This window comes from Impatiens glandulifera, chromosome 4 (genome assembly GCF_907164915.1).
Source record: "Impatiens glandulifera chromosome 4, dImpGla2.1, whole genome shotgun sequence".
In the NCBI taxonomy this organism is placed as follows: Eukaryota; Viridiplantae; Streptophyta; class Magnoliopsida; order Ericales; family Balsaminaceae; genus Impatiens; species Impatiens glandulifera.
The window spans coordinates 709,956-734,465 of NC_061865.1; the positions used below are offsets into that span (position 1 = coordinate 709,956).

The 24,510-nt window shown below is 30.6% G+C and overlaps 4 protein-coding genes across 4 annotated transcripts; all 4 read right to left on the reverse strand.

The window, feature by feature from the left end:
• Positions 1-217: 217 nt before the first annotated feature.
• On the reverse strand, positions 218-2,435 carry LOC124934388 (mitochondrial succinate-fumarate transporter 1). The gene is made up of 2 exons (XM_047474914.1): positions 1,954-2,435; positions 218-907 (listed from the first exon to the last, which is right to left on the reverse strand). The coding sequence occupies exons 1-2, from the start codon at positions 2,347-2,349 to the stop codon at positions 368-370; spliced, it is 936 nt and encodes a 311-aa protein (XP_047330870.1). The 5' UTR covers positions 2,350-2,435; the 3' UTR covers positions 218-367.
• Positions 2,436-4,088: 1,653 nt separating this feature from the next.
• On the reverse strand, positions 4,089-7,934 carry LOC124934073 (chlorophyll synthase, chloroplastic-like). The gene is made up of 15 exons (XM_047474543.1): positions 7,690-7,934; positions 7,561-7,608; positions 7,370-7,458; positions 6,930-7,017; positions 6,555-6,640; positions 6,372-6,458; positions 6,212-6,277; positions 6,041-6,124; positions 5,885-5,946; positions 5,109-5,184; positions 4,952-5,014; positions 4,782-4,863; positions 4,629-4,705; positions 4,493-4,540; positions 4,089-4,410 (listed from the first exon to the last, which is right to left on the reverse strand). Exons 1-15 carry the CDS (start codon positions 7,796-7,798, stop codon positions 4,348-4,350), a joined length of 1,128 nt encoding a protein of 375 aa, XP_047330499.1. The 5' UTR covers positions 7,799-7,934; the 3' UTR covers positions 4,089-4,347.
• Positions 7,935-8,745: 811 nt separating this feature from the next.
• Positions 8,746-11,002, reverse strand: LOC124935664 (protein SCO1 homolog 1, mitochondrial). Its single transcript, XM_047476080.1, has 7 exons — positions 10,768-11,002; positions 10,509-10,685; positions 10,162-10,252; positions 9,673-9,885; positions 9,489-9,578; positions 9,246-9,378; positions 8,746-9,015 (listed from the first exon to the last, which is right to left on the reverse strand). Exons 1-7 carry the CDS (start codon positions 10,936-10,938, stop codon positions 8,901-8,903), a joined length of 990 nt encoding a protein of 329 aa, XP_047332036.1. The 5' UTR covers positions 10,939-11,002; the 3' UTR covers positions 8,746-8,900.
• Positions 11,003-11,861: 859 nt separating this feature from the next.
• On the reverse strand, positions 11,862-15,192 carry LOC124934442 (acyl-coenzyme A oxidase 4, peroxisomal-like). The gene is made up of 13 exons (XM_047474975.1): positions 15,130-15,192; positions 14,775-14,879; positions 14,562-14,668; positions 14,398-14,475; positions 14,179-14,302; positions 13,681-13,754; positions 13,545-13,604; positions 13,359-13,468; positions 13,118-13,277; positions 12,777-12,853; positions 12,512-12,683; positions 12,271-12,363; positions 11,862-12,173 (listed from the first exon to the last, which is right to left on the reverse strand). The coding sequence occupies exons 1-13, from the start codon at positions 15,155-15,157 to the stop codon at positions 12,042-12,044; spliced, it is 1,320 nt and encodes a 439-aa protein (XP_047330931.1). The 5' UTR covers positions 15,158-15,192; the 3' UTR covers positions 11,862-12,041.
• Positions 15,193-24,510: the final 9,318 nt, after the last annotated feature.

The following is a 24,510-nucleotide window of genomic DNA, read 5'->3' on the forward strand; positions in this document are numbered from 1 at the left end:
TTTTTAGGCAATTGTGGGGACCTTTTTTGTTTGTACCAACGAAGATGAATTTGGTTTTGGTTTCGGTTTGTGTTTTTTTCCTGGTTTACAAATAGTGCAATTTTCAGTTTGTGTTATCAAATTGAAAGAGCCAATTGAGTAGTTAAAAAACATTAGTTATTACAACAATAGAGCAAGAATAATTAAAAATAGTCTAAAATATCAATTGGAGAATACAACATTATTTGAAAAAAAATTGAATCTCAAGCATTTTGCTCTGCATATATCTCAATCAAAATCAATAATGAATACAAATAACCAGTTATTATACCAAAGAAATAGCTGATTTTTTGTTCTAACATCGGGTCTTAACCAAATGGTGCTGTGCCTACAGCGTCGCGTTTGACATGTACTTCCTCTCGTAGAATCCCATGACTTGATCAGCCACCCCCCACATAATAGCTTGACCGGGTGGAATCCTCATAAGCCGAGGCAATAATCCCTTCCATAAGCTCCTTAATCCTTCCTCTTTATATATAGTAGAAATTGCATGCACCATTCCTCTATACTTCATCTCACCATCAACCGAACGACTCTGAGCCATTAACCTCGTTTTCACAACATCAAACGGGCCTGTGCAGATTGGACCAACTGTTCCTGCTAGAAACCCTGAAATCATAGATTGCCACGGTTGAATCACTTTACCATCACCTTCGTGTTTTTTCCACAAGAAACTGTCGAAAGCATTCTTAGCAGTGAACATGGCAGCTTGGTTTGTCCCATTTCTCATTACAGTTGGGGAAGCACCGGCCCAAAGACCAAAAAGTCCTTCTTCGCGGACTATTGTTGTAGCACAATGTATCGGCCCCTTGTACTTTAGAAGTTCGGTACTCAACCCTTTTTGCTGCTGTAGTCTTATCTTCACCACCTGCAAATTTAGATCAATTTTTCATGGCCTTGTTTGATGTGGGTTATTTATGATTAACTCAATATCCCATCAACAATCTACTCAGTGATGAACCAAAATATATACTTATACCCCTGGACCTTGTCTGATCTAGGGTTATTTGTCAAACCCTAGATAATCTCAAATAATCTGTTTATTTGGGGGATTTTTTTACCGACTCACCCTTTAACTTTAATGATTTTAATATACTTTAAAATGAAGGTTTGAGTATTTTGGTATTGTAGTTTAGATTTTGAGATTAAATAGGTGATAGTTGATAGTTGATGCCACTACACATCAAACAAGCAAGCAGCTAATGTCTTCTTACCCAAATAACTTAGTTTTCAATAATCTGTTTATTTAGGTTTTCTTACCGACTTACCCTTTAACTTTATTGATTTTAAGAATTTGAATGATTGAAGAGGTGATAGTTGATGCCACTACACATCAAACAAGCAAGCTGCTAATGTCTTCTTACCCAAATAACTTAGTTTCCAATAATCTACATGAAACAAGGGCCCTAATGTCAAGCAACAGTTTGCCCGGAAAAGGTAAACATAAACTGTATACGCAAGGTGCAGGGTAAGGTCCATGTAACACACAGGCTGTTTCTAGGAGAGAAAGTTTTCAATACTTGGCACTGATGAACTATCTTTGATGTATACTTAAGTAGAGGAATGAGGTTTGATTAGGCAATTATAATGAACCCTACAAATGCTATCATGAATCACATCAGATTGAATTTTATGATCACAGAAAACAAAGAATCACTGAACAAAGTCAAGAGTAAGGTCCCAAGGAACTTGTGATTTAGAATGGGACATAAACAGCAATTCAATAAACAGTGTTTCCAATTGAGCATTAGTCTATAGAACCCCAAATGACACCTTTCACAATCAATGATATATTTGATTTCTCCTATTTCCTACAATAAACAAATTCAACTTCGATTGCATGTAGCCAGTATAAACAGACATCAGCCAGGGTTGACTTAGCCACAGAGCAAAAAATATTCATTCTTAGATTACCTCAAAAGGAGTAACGATAACAAGAGCTTCAAGCACACCAGCGCCGAATCCTGAAACAAGTCTAGCTCGATTGCTGAGTTGTCCCGTCTGGGGATCCTTAAACCCCGACTGTAAAACTGCATTGGTTCCCATTCGAAGAGCGTATTTCAAGGTCAGGTGAGTTGCGAATGGCGTCAGTCCTTTCCATAGAGCTCGGACTCCTTCGGTTCGAACTACAGTGGTTCCACAGTGTGCGATTCCTTTGTATGCGCCTGCGCGATCGAGCTGAAGACGAGTCTTAATGACGTCAATCGGTTGCAGGCAGGATGCTTCTATGACACCTCCGATCGATCCAGAGATAGCTTTCACATATGGAGGGATTGCATTATTGTTGCGATTTTGCTTACCTTCCGTCATTGAATTGAAGCTGTAGAGAGAGAATCGAAAATGGCGGAAGTTTGTAAATGGACTTTAGACGAAAGTTGGAGGACTAAATTATTCTCTCTTCCAGACCAGTTCTTTGTATATATATAGAGAGAGACCCAAGCAGGATTTGTTGAATATGACAGCAAAACAACAATAAATAATATAATAAATATAATACACGTTCCTAATTTTATTAAAATGTTATTATTTATATAATCATAATTCATAAGTGAGAATGCGCTCACATGGGAAATTTGACGAAATAAACTAATAATTACATAATTTTGGGAATCTGATAAAGTTTGTAAAATGACTTTTTCGACGTATTTAAAGACAGGCGAAGGGTATTTTCGTCCATAAGAATCATTCTTATAAACTTGATTAGTCTGTCATCCCTCAAAATAATAATCAAATTTCCAGTTCACATCTATGGGAAACTGAATTTTTTTAAAAAAAAATTATAAATTTATTTTAATTTTGTTAAGTATATTCTAATATTTGGATAAATAATATATTTTAATTAATCAAATAAACTCATTGCAATTTATTCTATTAAGGATTAAATGAATTGACTTTCTTTGGTTGGAATTTTATTATAGAAAAATTTGTTACCACTTAGTCCAAATTTAATTAATTGTAAAATTAGTAGTAGTGTAATCTATTTTTTTTTAAATACTTTTAAATATCCCAAAACAAAATTCAGTTTATTTTTCAGTTTCCCACAAAATTAATCAAATAAACCAAATGATTTGACTATAGTTCAAACTTTTATTAGGTTTATTTTTTGCTAGTAACAAATTTAATTATAATTTAATAAAAGTTATTGTTGTTGTTACTATTTAAGTATTGGGCTTCTTGGTATTGAACTTTTTAAAATAATATTTTAATTATTATTTTTTATTAGAAATGATTTTAAGAATATGAGTTTTTTTAATAATTTAAAAAAAAAAGTATTAATAAAGAATTATATTTTTTTTAATAAAGAATAATTTAATATTTTAGACCATGAAATTTATTGAATCTAGATGAACATTGCCCTTACTATTACTTATAAGCCTATGTATATCCGTTCTAAAAACAAGTCCATGTATATCCTAACTTTTTAAAAGTAATAATAATTATAAGATTAGCTGTCTAATAAAATTTTAAATCAAACTTTTAGTTACATATTATTTTATTTATTCTTTATCTTTTTAAAGCCTAACTTTTTAAGTTGTATAACAGAATTTTAAATCAAACTTTAGTTACATTATTTTCTTTATCAATAACTTTTTAAAGCCCATTTCATCCCTCTTCAAGTTTGACTGAAAAAAAAAAAAGTTGAATATCCGGCCTCCCTGGGTTTGATTCCGTTAGACAAAAGTTGCACTCTGAAGGTCTTGATTCGAACACGTTAGAGGCGGCTCCGGATACTCAACTTTATATAAAAAAAAAATATATATTTTTTTCATCTTATTCAAACCCAGCCCAATTCTACACTCACATACTTATTTATATCCATTCCTATGTTTATAAGACAATGCAATTAATGCATTCATCTAACTTCTAAAGGACCATGGGTTTATGGAAGTAGGTCTCCCTCCCACATGTAACTTAAATTTTACTTAGTCTCATGACTGAGTCTTTGTGACCGAGTCTAACCGACATTATTCGCCTCAACACAAGACCCAAACTCGTTTTGAATCAGTCCCTTATTTTGTAAATATAATTATCCAAGTAATACAAGTTAGTGCACTGACCAGGTTTCTCATTAAACTTTAATTGATTTTTGCATGCAATTTATTTTATATCACCTACCGATCTCAAAACCAAAACCACACAAAACCGAAAAACTGATCAATTCTATTCAAAACAACAGCCAGAACTGACCTAAACTCCACCAGTGCTCCATTGTGTTCTTGGCAAGAAATACGAAACCGAATCCCATTGATTCTTCAATAGTTGTGTGCTTTAGAAAGCAGGAATCAAAGGCGAGAAACATTCAGACTTTCAGTGGCTAGTGGCTAAGGCAGTAACCAAGAGACCAAGAATGAGGAATGGCTGAGCGCTAGCCTGGAATGGCATGAAGGAGGAGGAGGATCATTTAGTGCAATTATATTCTACATGAAAAACATCTGTATGAAACAAAATTTACCTGGTATTTGACATCGTATTTGACCGGGTCTTTAAGGAAATATTTGAACTGTACATGGAGAAAAAATTAAACAAATTATTAATTTTTGTCTTTGATAATAAAGAGTTTTGATCTGGTTGGCCTGATTTGGTTTTACCTGGAAAAATACTTGTGGAACTATCAATCCCAATAAAGCCAATGCATAATATGGCTTGTCAGCACCAAGCAGATAACCTGAAATATTACACAATCAGTTAGCAATTTTGTGTCGAAAACTCAACATGGAGTGAATAATTTAGCACCAGCTTACCAGCAACTGAAATCTGAGTTATATCAATAGCACCAACGCAGATCCACTTGGCAGTCTCAGAACCGAACGCCACTGGAAGTGACTGAGATACATTTCGCCACAAAGAAATAAAAAAATAAAATAATACAGAACTTATATAGAGACAGAAGCATATCAAACAAACATCGTACCTGAAGTCCCATTGCTCTATCTCCTTCGACACTTTTAAAGTCATTTACAATGGCAATGCCCAACTAAAACAATTAGAAAGAAAAACAATTTTTTTTTAAGTACAAGACTTTAAACACCTCCTCCCACTATGTAAAGCAAGTTCTGGTAGAAAATCACCCCCGCTATGCTATATAAGAGAGTAAGGACGATTATATCGGGTGTAAGTGTTCCAAACAGAGCTTGACCAGCCCACCTGTTCACAAAACAAAAGCAGATTACTATTTCAACATTGGTGCAAGGTAATCTTCAGATGCATGACAAGACGGTGCAATACTAAGTTGGAGTTATCCTCCTCAAAGAGCAATAATAATAAAATGTCTCCATTTGTTAAGTTCAATTGAGTATTTTTCCGACTTGGTGTGCATATTCATCCTTTTACTAGAAAAACAGAGAAATACTAGGGTGTAAACATTCCCAAAGAGGGGTGAGAAACCAAACATTTAGAATCTTTCATAATTTCATTCAATATATCAAGTTGTAACTTAGATATGTTTTTATACTAGTCTAATCCTAAACTGGAAAGGTAACTAAAATCCTACTAATTTGGAACGACAAATAATATCCAGTCTATCCTAATAACTAATTAAATATAAAACCATCGTACTACTAATTTGCTGGCCACGTGTTGTAGTTTGATTGGCCCTTCGGAACCCTAGTCTCTCTTCAAAGAAAGACATTAATTAGTGGAGTGGGTCCAAATATGGAAACTCGGTCTATGTAGATGTCTTCCATGTTCTTTTCTTATAAAGGTTATCATGAAATGTGTTGACTCTGTTAACTACTAATCTACTATGCTGAAACATTTTACAGGTCTATAAACACTGGTAAATGAGGCAACAAACTTTAGAATTTCAACTTCACATAAACAAGTTCAACAGAAATAGATGACTCACCAAGGTAAACTAATATAGCTAGCTCCTAAAGCAAAATTTCCAGTCCAGCCATTCTGTTTAAGCTGCAAGAATAAAAAGATAACAGAACTAATAAATTTTACTAAAAATCTAATAAATATCCAAGAATCAAGTAATCCAGTGTGTAGTTACAGGTACCTTTAAAGGTGGTGCTGAATAAATATAAGAGACCAAGGATCCACCCAAAGCAAGGTAAAATATTATAGGGACGGTATGCCCTGCCTACAAAGAACAAGCACTAATGAGTAATGACCGTCATTTAATATTTGTATCATATTCATGAGAGGAACTTCAGAAGTGGAAGCTTACCCAAATATCCAAAATACCAGCCAATCCAAGACCTGCTAGAAGCAGCACCCATATTTGGGTAATGACCTAGGTAATTGCAATAAAAAAAGAGAAATGAACTTCTGAAATGCTCTGGAAGAAAAGATAAAGAGAATGAAAATGAATGATGTAGTGTATGTACCTCATCCTCGGATATGGCACCTGATGGAATGGGACGATAAGGTTCATTAATAGCATCAATATCCCTATCATACCAATCATTGATTGTCTAAAAAGGTACATATGAAGAAAACAGGTGCACACTTTCAGAACTTTCCAGTATTTTGTCTATCTTGAAAACTATCATTTGATTCTAGGTATAAACCTGTGTATATCCAGTCAGGCAAGGACCAGACATTAGCATGCATACAACTGCTTTGGCGACATCCTCTGGCGTCCAATGAAAATTTCCTGCATGGAAAGAAGTCTTAACAGTTGCATAGACGCTCTGGGAATTATAATAAACTTCTAATCGTCTAAAACACCAACGGATCTTGAAACGTATCATTTCATAAACCATGCATAATCAGAACACTTAAAAGATATATAAATTGCACACAAACTCAAAGAAGGAAATACAACACATGGTCATCCTCCATGTGAAAGGAGTTTGAGACCATAAACTGAACTACTGATCTAACTTCTAAAAGGTCAATGGAACTACAAAAAACTTTATCCTATCAGCGATTTGAAATGATACCAGAAGCAGCAGCACCACAAACTACTCCCCAAATCAATGGAGGCCAGGTAACAGGTTTTGTAAGTTGAACTCGGATCTTCCATATATCCTGTCACATACAGAAATGCGATATTAGCCTCTTGAATAATATGTTCTAGGCAACTAACCAAAACTTTCTTTTCATGTTCTCGTTTTCTGAGCATGAAATATGCACAGGAAGTCAAACATGTAGTAACAATGCATAAGGTTGCTCATCAATCATTATTGACATGGACTGTCTCCTTTTCTACATCTCTCTGATCAGTTGCTCATGAATTTCTACGTTTTCATTCATTTCCAAATTCAAGTTTCTCAGAGGATACAGTGATTAGAGATCACATGTCTAAACTGTTGATACATAACTAGTAGTAAATCTACAAAATAAAGGCAGCAAACGAAGACAATAGAAAGTTTGAATTGACCTTCTCTTGTTTAGCTCCTTTGATGCCGAGGATCTGATTAAAGCTGGATCCACCATCAACAGGGGCTTTATCCGGCACCTGAGGTTTAACTGAGTGACAGAAACGCAAATTCAATTGCAATAGAGGAAAGAAAAAACAAAAAGCTATAATGAGCATTGAATGCTCAAGGAAAAGAAGAATAAACGTATCACCTCCACTTTCTTTCTCAGTGCCTGTAGCTCTAACCGTCAGTCTCCGATCTGAGAAGAAACAGAAAATATAAACGACAGGAGTTGAAGGAATGGTGAGAAAATAAGAAAATAGAGATTTGCGGAGATTACGAGCGAAGGAGAGTGAAATTGGCGTCTTAGTAAGTGAAGTGGTAAAGCGAATGGACTTGGAGTTAGATAAGAGTAAGGAGGAGACTGTAGTGTTGATTAGTGAAGCCATGAGAAGGATAATCTTCTTCGTTAAGAGTAGTAGCAGAAGCTAGAGAGAGAGAGATGGCTCTTACCGTCGTCGTCGTCTTTCCCGATAATACTTCTGGTGAAGTACTGTAGTACTGAGACTGTAAGTAAAAAAAAGGAACTGTCTTCTTCTTCTTCTCTATCTATATGAGTATATGTCCCTCTCTCCCTTTTCTAATAAATTTGATACTATTATTAGATTAGATTTAACCAACAATGGATTTCAATGTTGTTAAATTAGTTAATGCAAATGAAAATTATACTTTTCAAAATTATAAAACTAATAAAATAAATTAAAACATTCAAAATTTGGGAATATTTTCATACATTCATTTGTAATAAAATTATTTTAAAATAATTCAATTTTTAATGCATTAAACCTGTCATTATTAATTATTAAAGTTTAAAATAGTGATATGATATTAATTTTTTATTTATTTATAAATATCACGTTAATAATAAATTATTTATACAAAACCTCCTTATACAATAAATAAATAACTAACTTATATAATTAACCTTCAATAAGAAACCCTGAGCCCTAATTTGATCCAAATTCAAACATAAATAATTTTATTTAAGAAAACAAATATTTAAAGAAATAAATTTACAATAATAGTAGTGGATTCTGCAGACTATTTTATATTGCCACTACTAGCATTGTTTTTTTATATAAATAACAAGTGGAAATTAATAACTCTTTCTCCACTTTTTTGTAAAGGATATTAATAAATGAGCTTTCACTTTCAATAAGCAAACAAAAGCATCAAAAAAATTATTCAAATTTAACTCTTTTGCATTGAATTTATTATACATGAAAAAAAAGCATCAAAATAGGAGGAGGATGATCTCCCAACTAGATCCTGCATACTTCTTCCAATAAATTCAAAAACATATTGAAATCTAACCCCAAAAAAAAGAGAATACAAATCAAAGATAAATATGATCTTCCAATGAAAATCAATGAGTGGAGAATCAAGGATCCAAAGCAATACAATTTTTTATTATTAAATGTTAAGTAAGAAAGCAAAAGAATGGCCACCAAAAAGTCTCTGCTGTGTTAAAATAAAGATTATCCTCCCATCTTATTTAACCTTTTTATACTGCTTTATTTCTTGGACTATACCATCTGTAAGTGTTTCCACATCATAGTTCTTCCCAAAGAACTTCACAAACTCCATATTAGGATCCATCAAGTACCTGCATCATACCCAAACTAAATTATTCTCATTCTACCTTAATCAAATAAACCAAAAACTTATTCCATCAAATCAGCAACTTTTATTTTGGTTTGATGATTTATACGATGTGATTAATGAGTGTTGATTGGATAGTGGGCTATTTGAGTTAATCCCAAATAACCCATAGTCAGCTAGTGAAAATATATGATCCAGGTTATTAGCAGTTACTATTACAAATTTAGAACTTACATGATTATTGAATGGTCCACAAGATAGTCAGATCCTTCCTCTTCAGTCTTCATATAGTAAACTCGAAAAGCCTTTGCAGCTTTCTTTACTTCATCGGCACTACCGGTAAGACCAATTAACTTTGGATGAAATTCTGGGCACAAATGAGAATCATAATAATATATCAATGTGAAAAATGCCCAGTGATGAGTACAAATATTATAACATTTCTAATAAGCATTGAAATAATATTAATAAGCACACCTAACACATAATCACGAACTTGTTCAACTGTGTCACGCTCTGGATCAACTGAGATGAACACAGGTACAATTTCTATCCTTGCTTTTTCCTCTTAAAAAATCAAGAAAAATGATGATGGTTAATGAAATTGCATAAAAGTTATAGGCTTTAAACAAAAGGAAAAGATATATAGTAGAAACAATACTTATTTTATCAACTGCCAAGGCAAGCTTTTGTAGTTCATCTGGGCAGATATCAGGGCAATGAGTGAAGCCAAAATAAATTACTGTCCATTTGCCCATAAAGTCTTTATTACTAACTGCTTTCCCATTGTGATCTATAAGATTGAATGGACCTCCAATGGCAGGAGTACCCACAGAAGGACCCTGTTTCACTGCACTTGAAGCATTGTTTATTTCTGCAGCAAGAAAATAAACATCAAAATCGGCACGAATTAGCACTCATATTAATATATGTTACACATCTATCAACAATGGAATCAAGACTGAGTGCAGATAAAAAAATATGGAAAATCAACAACAGAATCGGAAAAAATATGTCTATTAGACTATAAAATTCTAGTACTGATCTTATCGAGTTTCGCATGCTGAGGTCCTTTAAGAAATTCCATTGCATGTTTCAGTAAATATAACGCAACAATGAACATAAGGTCCTACTCACCATAGTTATCTACCTTCTATATGATGCTTCTTCTCCCGATCATAGTAAGCTAATATTCCTCCTCCGGTTATAGCCAGCAGTATAAAGCTCAACCACGAAACAGGCTGCAAGAACAATAAACCATACAATAAAGACCTTGAATACTAATTTGTGGATCTTTCTTAAAATTGCATTTTATGTATTTCAGCTATATTCAAGAGGAGAAGACAAATTCATGCCCGAAGAGGACTATTATAGCTGGATCTTCGGGCATGTCAAATTTATACCATCAATAGTAAGAACATTTTCAATGAAAATATTACATAAGACTGCAATTTATATCAAAAAATACACTAGCAAACGCAGATTGATAGAAATTACCCCTCCTCTAACAGCTTTCCCTTGATCGCCAGTCTGCTGCGACTGATCAGACTTGTCTTCTCCACCGGAATTCCCTTCTGAAGATCCAGTGGAATCAGAATTTGGCTGTTTCAAAGCTGAACTACCGCTGCACATGTATCTGCAGTACGTATCAAATCCACCGCCAAGATGAAGATCCTAAAAGAAGGAAACGACGCAGTTAACAAAACAGGATCACGAGTATAATAGACAATGGAAACTTACACAAAAATACACCTACCTTGAGAGAGTGAACCGATTGAAGAAATGGCTTAGGGTGATTGAGCAGAATCCTTGAATCTCCATGAGAAGTAGGAAATGGTTGCTTCTGGGACCTCAGATGGTTTGCACAAGAAGAGATAGAACGACAAATGGAGCGAAGATGAGTTTTTCTCGATAGCAAAGTCGCCATTGAAGAACCCTATCGTTCAGGTGGCCAATCTGCAAAAATCTTCTTTAAACCCTAGGACGGTTGATTTTTAACTAATTAGGGTTCATTTCGGAAATGTATTATTTCAGTTAGGAGATTTGTTTGAGTTTTTTTTTTATATAAATAAATTCATTTCATTAATTTAATTTTACAAATTATATAATCTGATAATTATTAGATAATCTAACAAATACTCAAACAAGCTTTTTACGCGAAAAAATTAAAATTAGGATAGGGTAAAAAAAATAAATTATTTTGTGTTTTTCTTTTCTACTCAATCATTAATTTTTTTTATAAGATTATTTTAAAACGGATTTATAATTTAATATTTTTTTGGATTAATATCATTTTAATTTTAAAAAAAAATTGAATTAATTATATCGGGTTTAGTTAAGTTGAGTTAGATAAATTTGGTCGAGTTTTGGTCAATCACAAATATGTTAGATTTAGGTTAGAAATTTTAACACGAATTAATAAACATGTCTTGTTCAAAGTTAGTAAGTCTGCCAATTCAAACCTGAGCCGATTTGTCATCTTACTTTTACATAGTGCTATAATTTTTTTAATTATTTAACCGAAACATTATTACATCGATTCAAGATTATTGACGAGTGTGGATCAATTATTCAGTTTAGGTAAAATCGTTGACCTTCCCTTTCAAATATAAAACTTAGATTTAAAACCATTAACTTAACTTTTATTTTTTTTATAAATTTTAACATTCAATTAAAATTAAATTGTTCATAACACCCAATGTAGGGTTTCGAATATATTTTAAAAACATTATCTTATATGAGATTAAGAAAACTGCGATGAAGTTTTAACATTTTTTTATATAAAAATAAATTATTTTAACCTGAAATTTGATTTAGTATAAAACTAATACTGAAAAATACAATTATATATGATGCATAAAGTGTAATTTACTAACTGAATAATATGAGAATTTGGTACAAAGACTTAAACCAGAAGAAGGCCACAATAAATATTTCATAACTGTTCTTAGTCAAGTGTGAAACTAAGCATCCCATCTTTATTCTTTATTTGACACATACATATATATAACAATAATGTCGAGTTTCGAATTATATACGACTCTGTCGAGTGGAAGCAGCTGGCTTGAAACTAGCGAATCCTGTTACCTCCCTGCCCACAACCAATGAGTTTATATCAAAAGTGCCTTCATATGTGTAAATTGGCTCTATATCACAGAATGCCTAAAGGATCACCGAGCAAAAGGCAGATAGATTATTAGAAATTATGAATGTTTTATCAGAATCGATTTAGAAACTATTAACAAATTCATTTTTAAACCTTAGCGACCAAGAAGTCTGTCAAGATTCCATTGCCACCAAGTAATTCACGTCCAAGTGACATCGTTTCCCTCGCCTTTTGGGAAATCCATGCCTGAATATCAAAATTTTGTCAATAATAATATGTATTCCCAATTACAAACGCTTTATCAATCTTGATCTAGAATCTAGACCATGTTTGATAACGATGCCTGAATATCAGAATCTCGTTATCAATGAATTAGTTATTTACTTAAGCCTACCTTTCCCAAGCAAACTCGACCATGTGTCATTTGATCTTTCTCGTATAACTTGCAGAGTCTCCAACCTAGTAGTTGCATTGCCTGAATATTACCCAACATCTGAACTAACTTTTGCTGGCTGATTTGGAAACTCGCTAATGGTAATCCAAACTGCTTTCTCTCGTTCAAGTACCTTACAATTTACACATTTAGCAAGTTTTTTTTAGTCAAGACAAATTTGTAAGACCTGAAAATATAACTATTATAAGAACCCAAACTGGCATACCTGTGACACATATCATAGGCTCCCATCGACATGCCAACAGTTTGCCATGCAACCATGAGACGTGAGAGAGCAAGAGCCTATAAAGAACAAACAATCAGTTTTAAACACAACCACGAGTTCTATCTTAATCTTTCATTGTATTTTTATGTTCTTATAATCTTTGGATAATTTAGTTTTTATATGGGTATTGCCCATTATTAATTGAGTCTGTAAAAGTAGATAGCTATTTTTATCATAGTATAAAGTCTAAGAACTTAAAACAATATTTCATCATCATCAATTTGAATAAATACATAAATAAAATTAATGAAACACACTAAAGAAATTTATTGTTTGCTCACCTTATTTACATCCTGGAATGAATTAGCACCTGGAATTCGGTCCTCATCTGGCACAAAAACTTTATTTAAGCGAATATCTCCATTTTGAACAATCCTAAGCCCAATCTTGTTTACAATCTTAGTTGCTTGTAATCCAGGGGCATCCTTCTTTACCAAAAATCTGGAATAGTTTTTTATTATTTATAAATTCCATGGGAAAATAAAACAAAACAAAATATTTTTCTTGACTATTTCAACTTACGCATTCAACTCATTCGAGATTGTATTCCTAGCAAAAATAACCAGAATATCTGCAAACGTGCTATTCCCTATCCAGCGTTTTTGTCCTTCCAGAATCCAACCACCAGAAACCTGATAAAAACAAGATTTAGATTGTAAAGAGAGGTGGTTATGACAATAAAACACATGATAATATTTGCTATAAAACCTTTGTTGCTGATGTTTTTAAAGAACTTGCATCACTTCCATAATCAGGTTCTGTAAGAGCCTATAAATAACATGCGATGAATTTTAGCTCTTACTCAAGAATTATAACATAACCAGTTTAACATATTTATCCTCACCCAACAAGCTATAGTTTTCAATTGAGCTAAGGAAGGTAAATATTTCTGCTTCTGATCTTCAGAACCGAAAAGTGCTGTTCTTACAAACCAAAAAAAAGTCCAGAATAAATCATATAATACCTTCTGAAAGGCAATTGTCAAATAAATATCATTATTATAATAAATAATTGTGCAAATGTCATATTTAGTATATGCGCGCAAAAATAATGTAATCTAATTGAAATTAAGTTTATGCTTTAGAGGTGTATTTGTGATTAATATAAAGTAAGAATATTTAAGTGACATTTCTAATTTTATGAAGGAGCTAAATTAAAAATGATCAAAGTATAATAAATAACATAATGTTTTTGATCGTACACATCAAATTGGAAAAAACCACATCATTTAAAGAAATAGAAGATTAAAGAACATTTCCATTATAAAGAAAAAGAAGATTCATGATTACAATTAAGAAGATCTAATTCGTATAATTCTAACAAGAACAAACATAAAACCTACCAATTGTGTACATTGCTAAAGAAGAATGCACGAGTATAAAAGACGAAAGGCTAGCATCAACACGAGCAACTTCTGCTAAAGCGATAGCAGCAGACGTAATAGATACACCAGGACATCCATAACCCTAGAGAAACCAAACCAAACCAAATCAAACCAATTCATTCAATTTGACTGTTTATTCTCCATTTCCATAAAGGACATCATGAAAATAAGAAATACCTTAATTGTTCCACCTGCAATACCCAGAGCACCGAGCTTGGGTACTATATGAAATGGAAATTCCTCCTTCTCCCAAAACTATAAAATCAAAATCAAATGCCTAGTTTATGCAAACCAACCAAACAAACAAACATTAAAAAGTGTAGCCCAAATGACATAAATACCGGAACAATTATTGGGGCTATCTCCTTTTCCATACACTCTCTGACTCTCAACCGTGTAGATTGCTCCTCGGAGCTCAAAAGCTCATCAAACAAGTAAAAATCAGAGGCTGCAGTTTAGAAGTTAATGATCAACATATTTGACACAGGGTGGTCATATACTTAAGCTCAAAACTGCTTGTCACAATTCAACATATAAGTAATAATGAATCTCACTGCAAGGAGGGAACGTTGACATTGGAGTTGCTTGTGGGAATGCATCAGAGACATTGAGAGGTGGTAAGTCAAAGTAAGAACTTCTAACTTCCTCCTTTTGTTCATCTGTAAGTAAAATCTTAAGCTGATCAAGAATTCAATCTCAAACTAGTCTGTGTTTATGCAAGATTATTATTAAGTAAAGGAAAGTTACTAGTTTGATTCTCATTCTTATCATCATTAGATTGAATGATGAATGTTGTTAAATAATTTTGTTAAGTGTGCTTGAAATGAAATCATACAGATATAATATTATATGTATATATAGTACACATGATTAGAGGAGTTCATAAGAGAGAAATTTGAAGATAAACACCTTGGTTTTCTGATGATCGGGCTCCCATGGCTTCTTAGGGTCAAAAGAGAGAGAGAGAGGATGATATGGAGAGAAATCTCGGAAATCTAAAACAAAGCAATGTAAGAAAATTCAACTATATAGGGATGCATTAGCGGGGAAGACTTATGAAAATTTTGTTTTATAATATTAATTTTTTTATATTTAATTATGTTTAATGTGATAACACGGGAACACAATAGTATTTCGATCAACTAGAAAATTATGATATATATATATATATATATATATATATATATATATATATATATATATATATATATATATATATATATATATATATATATATATATATATAGAAAGAGTAGCACAGCTGTACAAACGAGAATAACTTTTATCTTAAGTTTTATTTTTCTTGACTTTTATTTCTTTTTTGTTTTTTTGTAATAGCTAGCACCAAAACTTATTTAATTTTTTAAAGACAACCTATATAAGACTTTTGACTGTAAATTATATAATAGAATATCTCAAAAAAAAAAATATCCTATAAACCAATTGTTCTTAGTGACATATTTAAAAATGACTTTAATAATTTTGTAGATATTTATGATATTTTTGTCAATGATTTTGAATATAAGATTTAAAAATTTATATTTTTGTATGTATTAATTTATATGAAATAATGTTTTAAAATATACTTTAATTATATGTATATATTAAAAATTTAATAATATTGATTCGTTCAAACTTTATGTGTTTCAAAAAAAAAATGACCAATATGTATATTTTATTTTATATAAAAATATTATTATATAGTTGTAACGCCAACAATCGATTATTTCCGAGAAAGAGTTTTTGTTATCACGATAATCGAGTGAGACGAGGAACCAAAATGATAGGCTTGATTTGAGTGTGTTCAAAAACATCGATTTATACTAGTTTGACTTTTTTAAAGTCATCTAATTTACTACTTAGAAAATTAAGAAAAAAAAATTACATATTTAAACACATTTTAGAGATTAGGTTCTTTGTTATACTTAGAAAGGTTCTTGCATTAAGTCTAATATGTCTATCATATAACAGTACCTATTTCAAACTTTTGGACATTAAAAAATATTATTTTAAATCTTATTTATTTATCTAATTTATTTTATGACATGCAACTAAAATGAATTCAAATCTAAATATATGTCTAATTTTGTATAGTTATATTCCTAAAATCATGCGTCTAGATTATAGACCTAATATCATGACGTCTAGAAAAATGAATTAATAGATAAAATGAAAAATACATTTAGAATAAGTTATAATTTCGAAAATAACTTTCGAATATGTTAAAGTTTCAGAAAATATCTGTAAATCCAAACACATATGTCAAACAAATGTATTCAAATAATTAATAATATAAATAAGTATTATCTCGTTTCTATTTATTATTATAATAAGAAACATCATTATTCTAGTCTGCAATCTGCATCATCATCATTACCATTACTAGCAAAATCCTTGTGCGTTGCACAAATGAAATGAATGTACATTAATATTATGTAACAATATATATTAACTTTAAAAAATTGTAAAAATTAAAATATAACATTTAGTACCTTAGAATAAAAAAATATTTAATTATTTACACTACACAACTAAATCAAGATAAACTTGTACGAATAAAAATAAATAAATTTAATTCTTAAAAGTTAATTTCTCTCTTATGTTATTTTGAAAAGAGAAGATAAATCAAATAATAAAAATTCTTTCTCTTCAATGGTATTTAAAAAAAAAAAAAAACTATTTTGTATAAATTCATGACTAAATAAGTATTAATATATTTTTTTCAATCAAAAATATACCACTCCCTTTTAGACTAATAATAAGAACTTAATTCTAATAATAATATTAAATTAAAAATAAGATTTATGCTCAATAATATGAATATTCAACCGTAATAATATATTTTTAAAGAATTTGTTGAAATAATCTTGTTGTCCACGTATTTCACAAAATTTTAAGGTTCGTTACAATCCAGTCTACGTACATTAAGATAATATATCCAAATTATATATCCAAATTTATTTCCATCTTCTGCATCTTTCAGGTCTATCATACACTTTCATCATGTTCGGAATATCAATCACTATATTTAAATTTAACTAAGAATAATATGAAATTAATTATAATAATAGTATTAACTTAAAAATAAAATATATTTTATAATATAAAATATGCTCCAATCCTAATATTACTTTTAAAGAGAATTAATCTTGCCTCTCTTTTGAACCTTTGTTGCATATTTTGGTCAACTTTCATCAACTGGTTATCAACTCGTTATAGTCTAATCCAAATACATTAAGATTAAGATATCTTCATGTTTTAATAAAATAAAATGTTTGTCTTCATTGCATTTTTCAGTCTACTATACAAGTGATCATTTTCAGAATATCAGTCACTACATTTATGACTAACAATAATATAAACTTAATTCTAATAATAATATTAACATAAAAATAAGATATATGTTCTAAAATATAAAATATGTTACAATCCTAATATTACTTTTAAAGAATTTAGAGAATTAATCTTGTTGTTTCCTTTGAACCTCTGCTACATATTTTGGTCCACATATTTTATAAAATTACAGCTCGTTAAAGTCTAATAAATATATTAAGATTATATATCCAAATGTATCTCTATTTTTCAATAAAATATTTATTTACGTTACCCATGATCATGGTCAGAATATCTCAAAATATTATTTGTCAAGTCACTATGATAATTATTTTGTTGTTTCCTACAAATTTAATTGAAATGATTGATTTCGTTAACAATTAGTTATATTAATCAACACGGTCTGTCTGCCTTTTTCGTACATTAGTTTAGGGATTTGCGTCATCGCCTCGTTGCATAATCCTCAATAGTTATATGGAAATACACCTACAAACAACAATTAATGGAACAATTAATGAAACTTTTAAAACATTTGGAGAATTCTAAAATATCAACTAAAAGAACTCAAAAATTATTTTTATATTCAATTGGCAATATGCAAACAACCTATGTTCTAATTAAACTCAATAGACATCTTTATGGATAAAGCATGATATTAACTACATGATTCTCCTCATTAGGTTTCATTTGAGGTTATATGTACTGTCAAATCATTTGCATATAGGAAAACTTTGAGATCTCAAGCTACTCAGATAAAGTTGAAGAGGCATTGAAACTTGAACTTAAACAGGCTGTAAGTTTTGTCTATAGAATTCCAAAAGGGTTATATATTTCCTAAACTTGTCTTCTAAGGTTGGTTTCCTTTGCATAGAGTTGCTGGTCTATTCTCTAGCGGGTAAATGCAGCATCAACACTGTCGTTTATTTTAGTGGTTATCTATAGTGCTAACTTAACCCTGCGGTCTTACATCATCATTCTGTATAGCCTGACACTTTGACAGGTATACAAAATGAATACTTTTCAGCCATATTATCTTGTTATAAGCTATAGTAATTATGCAACAAAAGGTTTTGGCTTACTTGAGTGAGAAACGCTTCCACCACTCTCAATTAGGGGGTTAGCTCGAATATCTCTAAGCCTGTCACGAACTTCAAACCATCCCCACTCCTCGCTCCTCGAACAAATCAGACATATCAAATTTACTTGGGAATGATATGATATCAAAAGTTTTCAAGATTAGCAGCTTTCCTAATTAAGCTTCCAATCCACTTCTTCTTAAGTTTTATTTGAATTGAGAAACTAATGACGTTTCAAATACCAACAACAGCTCCCGTTGAAACTCTAAATTTGATTCAACATCAACTCATTCGTCTTTCGCAGTGCACAATTTATTGTCCTCCATGTAGAATTTTACGTGATTGAAATCCTTCTTAAACCATTTTTTTCATTCTTGTTTCAGTATGGAGTAATCCAGCAAGTAATCAGCGAGAACCATTCTGTACATTGAATACACATCTGTATCTTCTAATCCTAATCAACAAATATTGATGAAATTATTCATCTTTAGGTTGGATGCTAAAAGCATCCGCCATTGCGAGACCTTCTCTTCCTCCCTAAACCTTCCACGCCGCCGGAAAATAGAAATCTTAGTTGGGAAGGAGAAGAACGTGACTCTTGGTCGCTGTCACTCCCAAGCCGGCGTCCGAAAATGTATAGACGAAACAGTTCTTTATTAGGGATGCTGAGAGTTTTTGCCATTGTGAGACCTTCTCTTCCACCCAAGCCCTTCCACGCTGGTGGGAAGTAAAAATTGCAGTGGGGAATGAGAAGAGCGCGACTCTTGGTCGCCGTCACCTCCAAGCAAACCCCGTCCAAAACCCTAGCATCCGGACAGGTATACAAAATGAATAAAGGCGAAAAGGGTTTGGCTTCATTAGGGATGCTGAGAGCTTCCGCCACTAAGAGACCTTCTCTTCCTCCGCAACCCTTCCATGCCGCCGGGAAGGAGAAGAGCATGAATCTAGGTCGTCGTCACTGTCCAAGTTGACCCAGTCCAAAACCTAGTGTCCGGAGATGATTGAGAAAGATGCGCCAAGTGAGAGAAAGAAAATGTAATAAGTGTTTTTTTTTTTTTTTTTTTTTATATTACTGAAATCCAAACCGATCCAGATAGGGTGAAGACCCGCGAGAATTTATATTTTACCCATTTTAACCGATGAAACTCTTAGGGCTCTAAGCAGAGCGCGTATACTCAACCACAACATTTTTATATTAAGCATTATTATATATATATTACACTCAACCACAACATTTTTATATTAAGCATTATTATATATGTATAGATTCCCTTCTTTTCCATTTTGTCAACATTACTTTCATTCACCTTTCACTTCATGTAATTAGTATTTTCCTTCTCTTCATTACCATCATTACTTTCCATATTTATTTATTTATTTATTTTTTCAGTTCAACATTTCAAACTGATCATCATCTAACATCCGTTTTTGAAAGGAGTTTCGGTGCAATATACAAACAACTAAAAAGGCTTATTATTCTTTTATTAAGTTTAGAATTACTTTTACCATGGATTATTGGAACATTTATTAATTAATCTGGCGAGCTTTATTGCTATCTAGAAAGCAATATAATGCATATTCAACTATCCCAAAATGAAATAATCAGTATCCTATTTTTTTTTTTAAAAGAATAAATAAAGCAAACACTTCAATAACACTTATACAAATAACAGTTAAGGATCATAGATTAAACCACTTCTCAAATTAAATCACATACTCAAACAAACTGAAGATAGTCTTACATACAACAAATGTTTTGTTTTGGACCACCTTGTCTATTAGGTTCATCCGAATAAACTTTTGAAATACAAAAATGAGATTACCAATCAAAGGTAGAATGAGTATTTTTTTCAAAAAAAATTGTCTTCTCTATCATGCTTTCTCCTTTGCTTCTCATCTTTTGCCCTTTTATTGAAAACTCTAGAGACAAGAGTGTATAAGAAATGTCTACATTCCTTAATTAAAATAAATAAAATGCCTTACAAAAGCACAAAAATAAAAATCACTACTAACTTAGTGGTGTTACTTATCAAAAATAAGACACTACTAACACTAACTTAGTGGTATTACTAGTTATATAAAAAAATTAATTAAATTCTAAGAGGATATATTTGCTAAAAACTAACTAACACTAATTTATTAGACGGATCATTTCAACATTTTCTCCTTTAAATTGAAAAATGGAATTCAGTTTAGAACTGATACAGAACACATGCCAAGAAAACCTCTGAGCCTCACAAACACATTCAGTTTCAGTGATTTTGTCATTATATCAATAACTTGATTTTGACTGAAACAATGAACTAACTTAACATCTCATTCTCTAGTAAGATCACGAAGAAAGTGAAACGTGACATCAATGTGCTTGCTACAACCATGTAAAACTGGATTCTTAGATAGAGCAATGTTTGAACTGTTATCGTAGAGTATAATTGTGCACTTACCATTCTCTAACTGATGAAGATACTCTAAAATTCTTTGCAACATAATTGCCTGAGTTGTTGTTGAAGTTGCTTCAATAAATTCTGTTTCAGTTGTGGACAATGTAACAATTGTATGCTTCTTTGATAGTCAAGACAAAGCACCAGAACTCAGCTGAAAAATATATTCTGATGTACTCTTACGATCGCCCAAATCACTAGCATAGTCACTATCTGTATAGTTTTCAAGTTTTACATCTTCTTCCTTCTTGTAGAGAATATCATAATCATACGTTCCTTTCAAGTATCATATTACTCTTTTTGCTGCATTGTGATGAAGTTCGGTAGAATAGTCCATATATCGAGTAAGTTGACTTACAACAAAAATAATATCAGGTTGTGTTGCTGTAAAATATATGAGACTGCCAATTAGTTGTTTGTACTGACTGCTATCAACATTATTTTCACTTTTATCTTTAGTAAGTTGAGAACCATGAACAACTGAATTATGAACTTTGTTTTGTAGACCCATTTTACTCTCACATTCTTTTCATTAGCTAGTAAACAGTCAACTCTCAAATATTATTTCTTTCAATAACAACAATCTCCACATTCATTGCAGCTCTCCATGGTGCACTATCTACAACATCTTCAAAGTACACATGATCAGTTGAGGTTGCCATCATTGCAACATCATCAACTTGTTCTTAATCTAATAGACCTTCTCCACTGATGTAATCTCCCACCCACAATGGCTGTTTTCTTTCTCTTACTTGAGCAATTAGTGAAAGAGACCTTGAAGCCTGACTTGATGGTGAAAAAGTCACTAGTTTCTTCCACAATTTCATATTCAAATAAATTAAAATATATATAATCTTTTATTTTATTAAAAAAAGTATAAAATTTATTTGTGTGACAATATAAAAAATGTGTACGTTAAAGATACTTGTAAAGATACATGTAGTTACAACATGGAAGGGTAGTAAGTGACAGCGCGAAGAACGACACATCATCTTGCGAATCGATCCCATCTCCTTGCACAACCACATTACTTCTCTCTCAAATAAAAACATAGATTCAGTTAAACATTATAGATAATCAGAGCCCAAAACCAGCCAAATCTATAAAGTAACCCAGATTATTGTGGGAGGTATATGACACATTCTATGTTTGACATTATTATATATGTATAGATTACATAATAAGAGAAAAAATAAAAACATAGAGAAAGATTAATGTGGGAGGTATATGACACATTCTATGTTTGACATTATTATATATGTATAAATTATATAATAAGAGAAAAAATAAAAAACTAAAAATAAGAGAAATTAATAATTATGAAATAAGAGTTAAATTAGTAATGATAAAAGAGAATTTGAGATAAAACGAAAAAAAGAGAAATTAATACTTATGAAAAGAGATAAATTAGTAATTATGAATTAAGAGTTAAATTAAGAGTTAAAAGAATTTGAGAATTATTATTATTAGGTATTTTATAAATATATATATATATATATATATATATATATATATATATATATATATATATATATATATATATATATATATATATATATAAAGAATAGAGAGAAAATAAAAAAATTAATTAGGAATGTAAATTAATATATATAAATTTTAGTTGAGAGATGTTATTTGTTTTTAAAATATTTATATTTTAAATAAATTAAAATATATATAAATTTTATTTTATTATTTATATATATATATAAAAGATGAGAGAGAAAATAAAATAAAAATTAATTAGGAAGATAAATTAATATATATAAATTTTAGGTAAGAGAGGTTATTTGTTTTTAAAATATTTATTTTTTAAATAAATTAAAATATATATAATATTTTATTTTATTATTTATATATATATATATATATATATATAAGGAGAGAAAATAAAATAAAATTAATTAGGAAGGTAAATTAATATATATAAATTTTAGGTAGAGATGTTATTTGTTTTTAAAATATTTATTTTTTAAATAAATTAAAATATATAATCTTTTATTTTATTAAAAAATGTATAAAATGTATTTGTGTGACAATATGAAAAAAAATTGTATTTATATAAATTTTTTGATAAATGAGAATTATATTATAAATAGTTTTACATACAAATAAATAGATATTTAATATTAAATATAAAATTATTAATAAGGTAATATATTTTATATAATTTGTTTGAAAAAATATATATTATGTGATAGATAAAATAAAATAAAAACTAAATAAGAAAGATAAATTAATAATTATTGGAGGAGAGATAAATTAGTATTTATGAATATGTAATCTATATATATATATATAATGATGCTTAATTTTTAAAGTGTCCGGATTGCCGGGTCGAGAGCTTGTGGTTAATTTGGATATATGTGAGAGTAAATGGATACTTGGGTCGGATTGTGGGTTGACCCGCCCATAAACTTAAAATGGTTAAAAATAAAATTAAAAATGCTATAGATATGGTTCGAACTTGCAACCTAACAAAATAAGTACAACATTTTAACCAACTAAGCTAATAACACTTAATATTTTAAATTAAACCCAAAATTTGATAAACGCGTGACATTTTAACAATATAAGTTCAACTTTTTAAATAACCAATCTATATATATATATAATGATGCTTAATTTTCAAAGTGTTCAGATTGTCGGGTCGAGAGCTGTGACTAATTTGAATATATGTGAGAGTAAATGGATACTTGGATCGGATTGTGGGTTGACCTGCCCATAAAAATTTTACCGTAATATTTTTTTTACGATTTTTTATATTATTAATCGTGCAAATGCACGGGATAAATGCTAGTTACGATAAAAGAGAGAAAATATGTAAAAACTCAAATGAATGTAGTGAGCGTACATCACCCTACCATACAATTGATTAAGCATCATTTATATATATATATATATATATATTCTAACAAGAAATAGTTAGGGCAGTTGTATCAGATTCTGTATATCATTTACTATCTTTAAAATAAAGATCGACAAGACATAAAATATTATTATTTCTCTTTCATCTCTTCCTATCCCGCCAAATGAGTTCCTTCTCCCGCTAAAATGTCATCAACATTAACTCTCAATAACTAATGTTTAACATTATCTCTCAAAAATTAATTCATCTCCCGTTCTCTCACAGGTAATATTTTATCTCCCTGTTGATTCATTTCCCATCATCGTAATATTTCATCTTCTTTTCTCTAACAATTTTTCTTATACTCTTCATTTATTATTGTTATGTTTGCGTTGTTCTCTGTTTCATTCACTTTTATTTTATCTGTTTAATTTGATTCATCTCTCATAGTGTTAGAACGATTAAGAACAAAAAGATTATTGAATATTTTTGCAAAGTCTTAATAAAAAACATCATTCGCAAGGTCTCAAACGAAATAAGGAAATAATACATTATTTATATTATGATCTATCACACCCACTATGCATAGTTT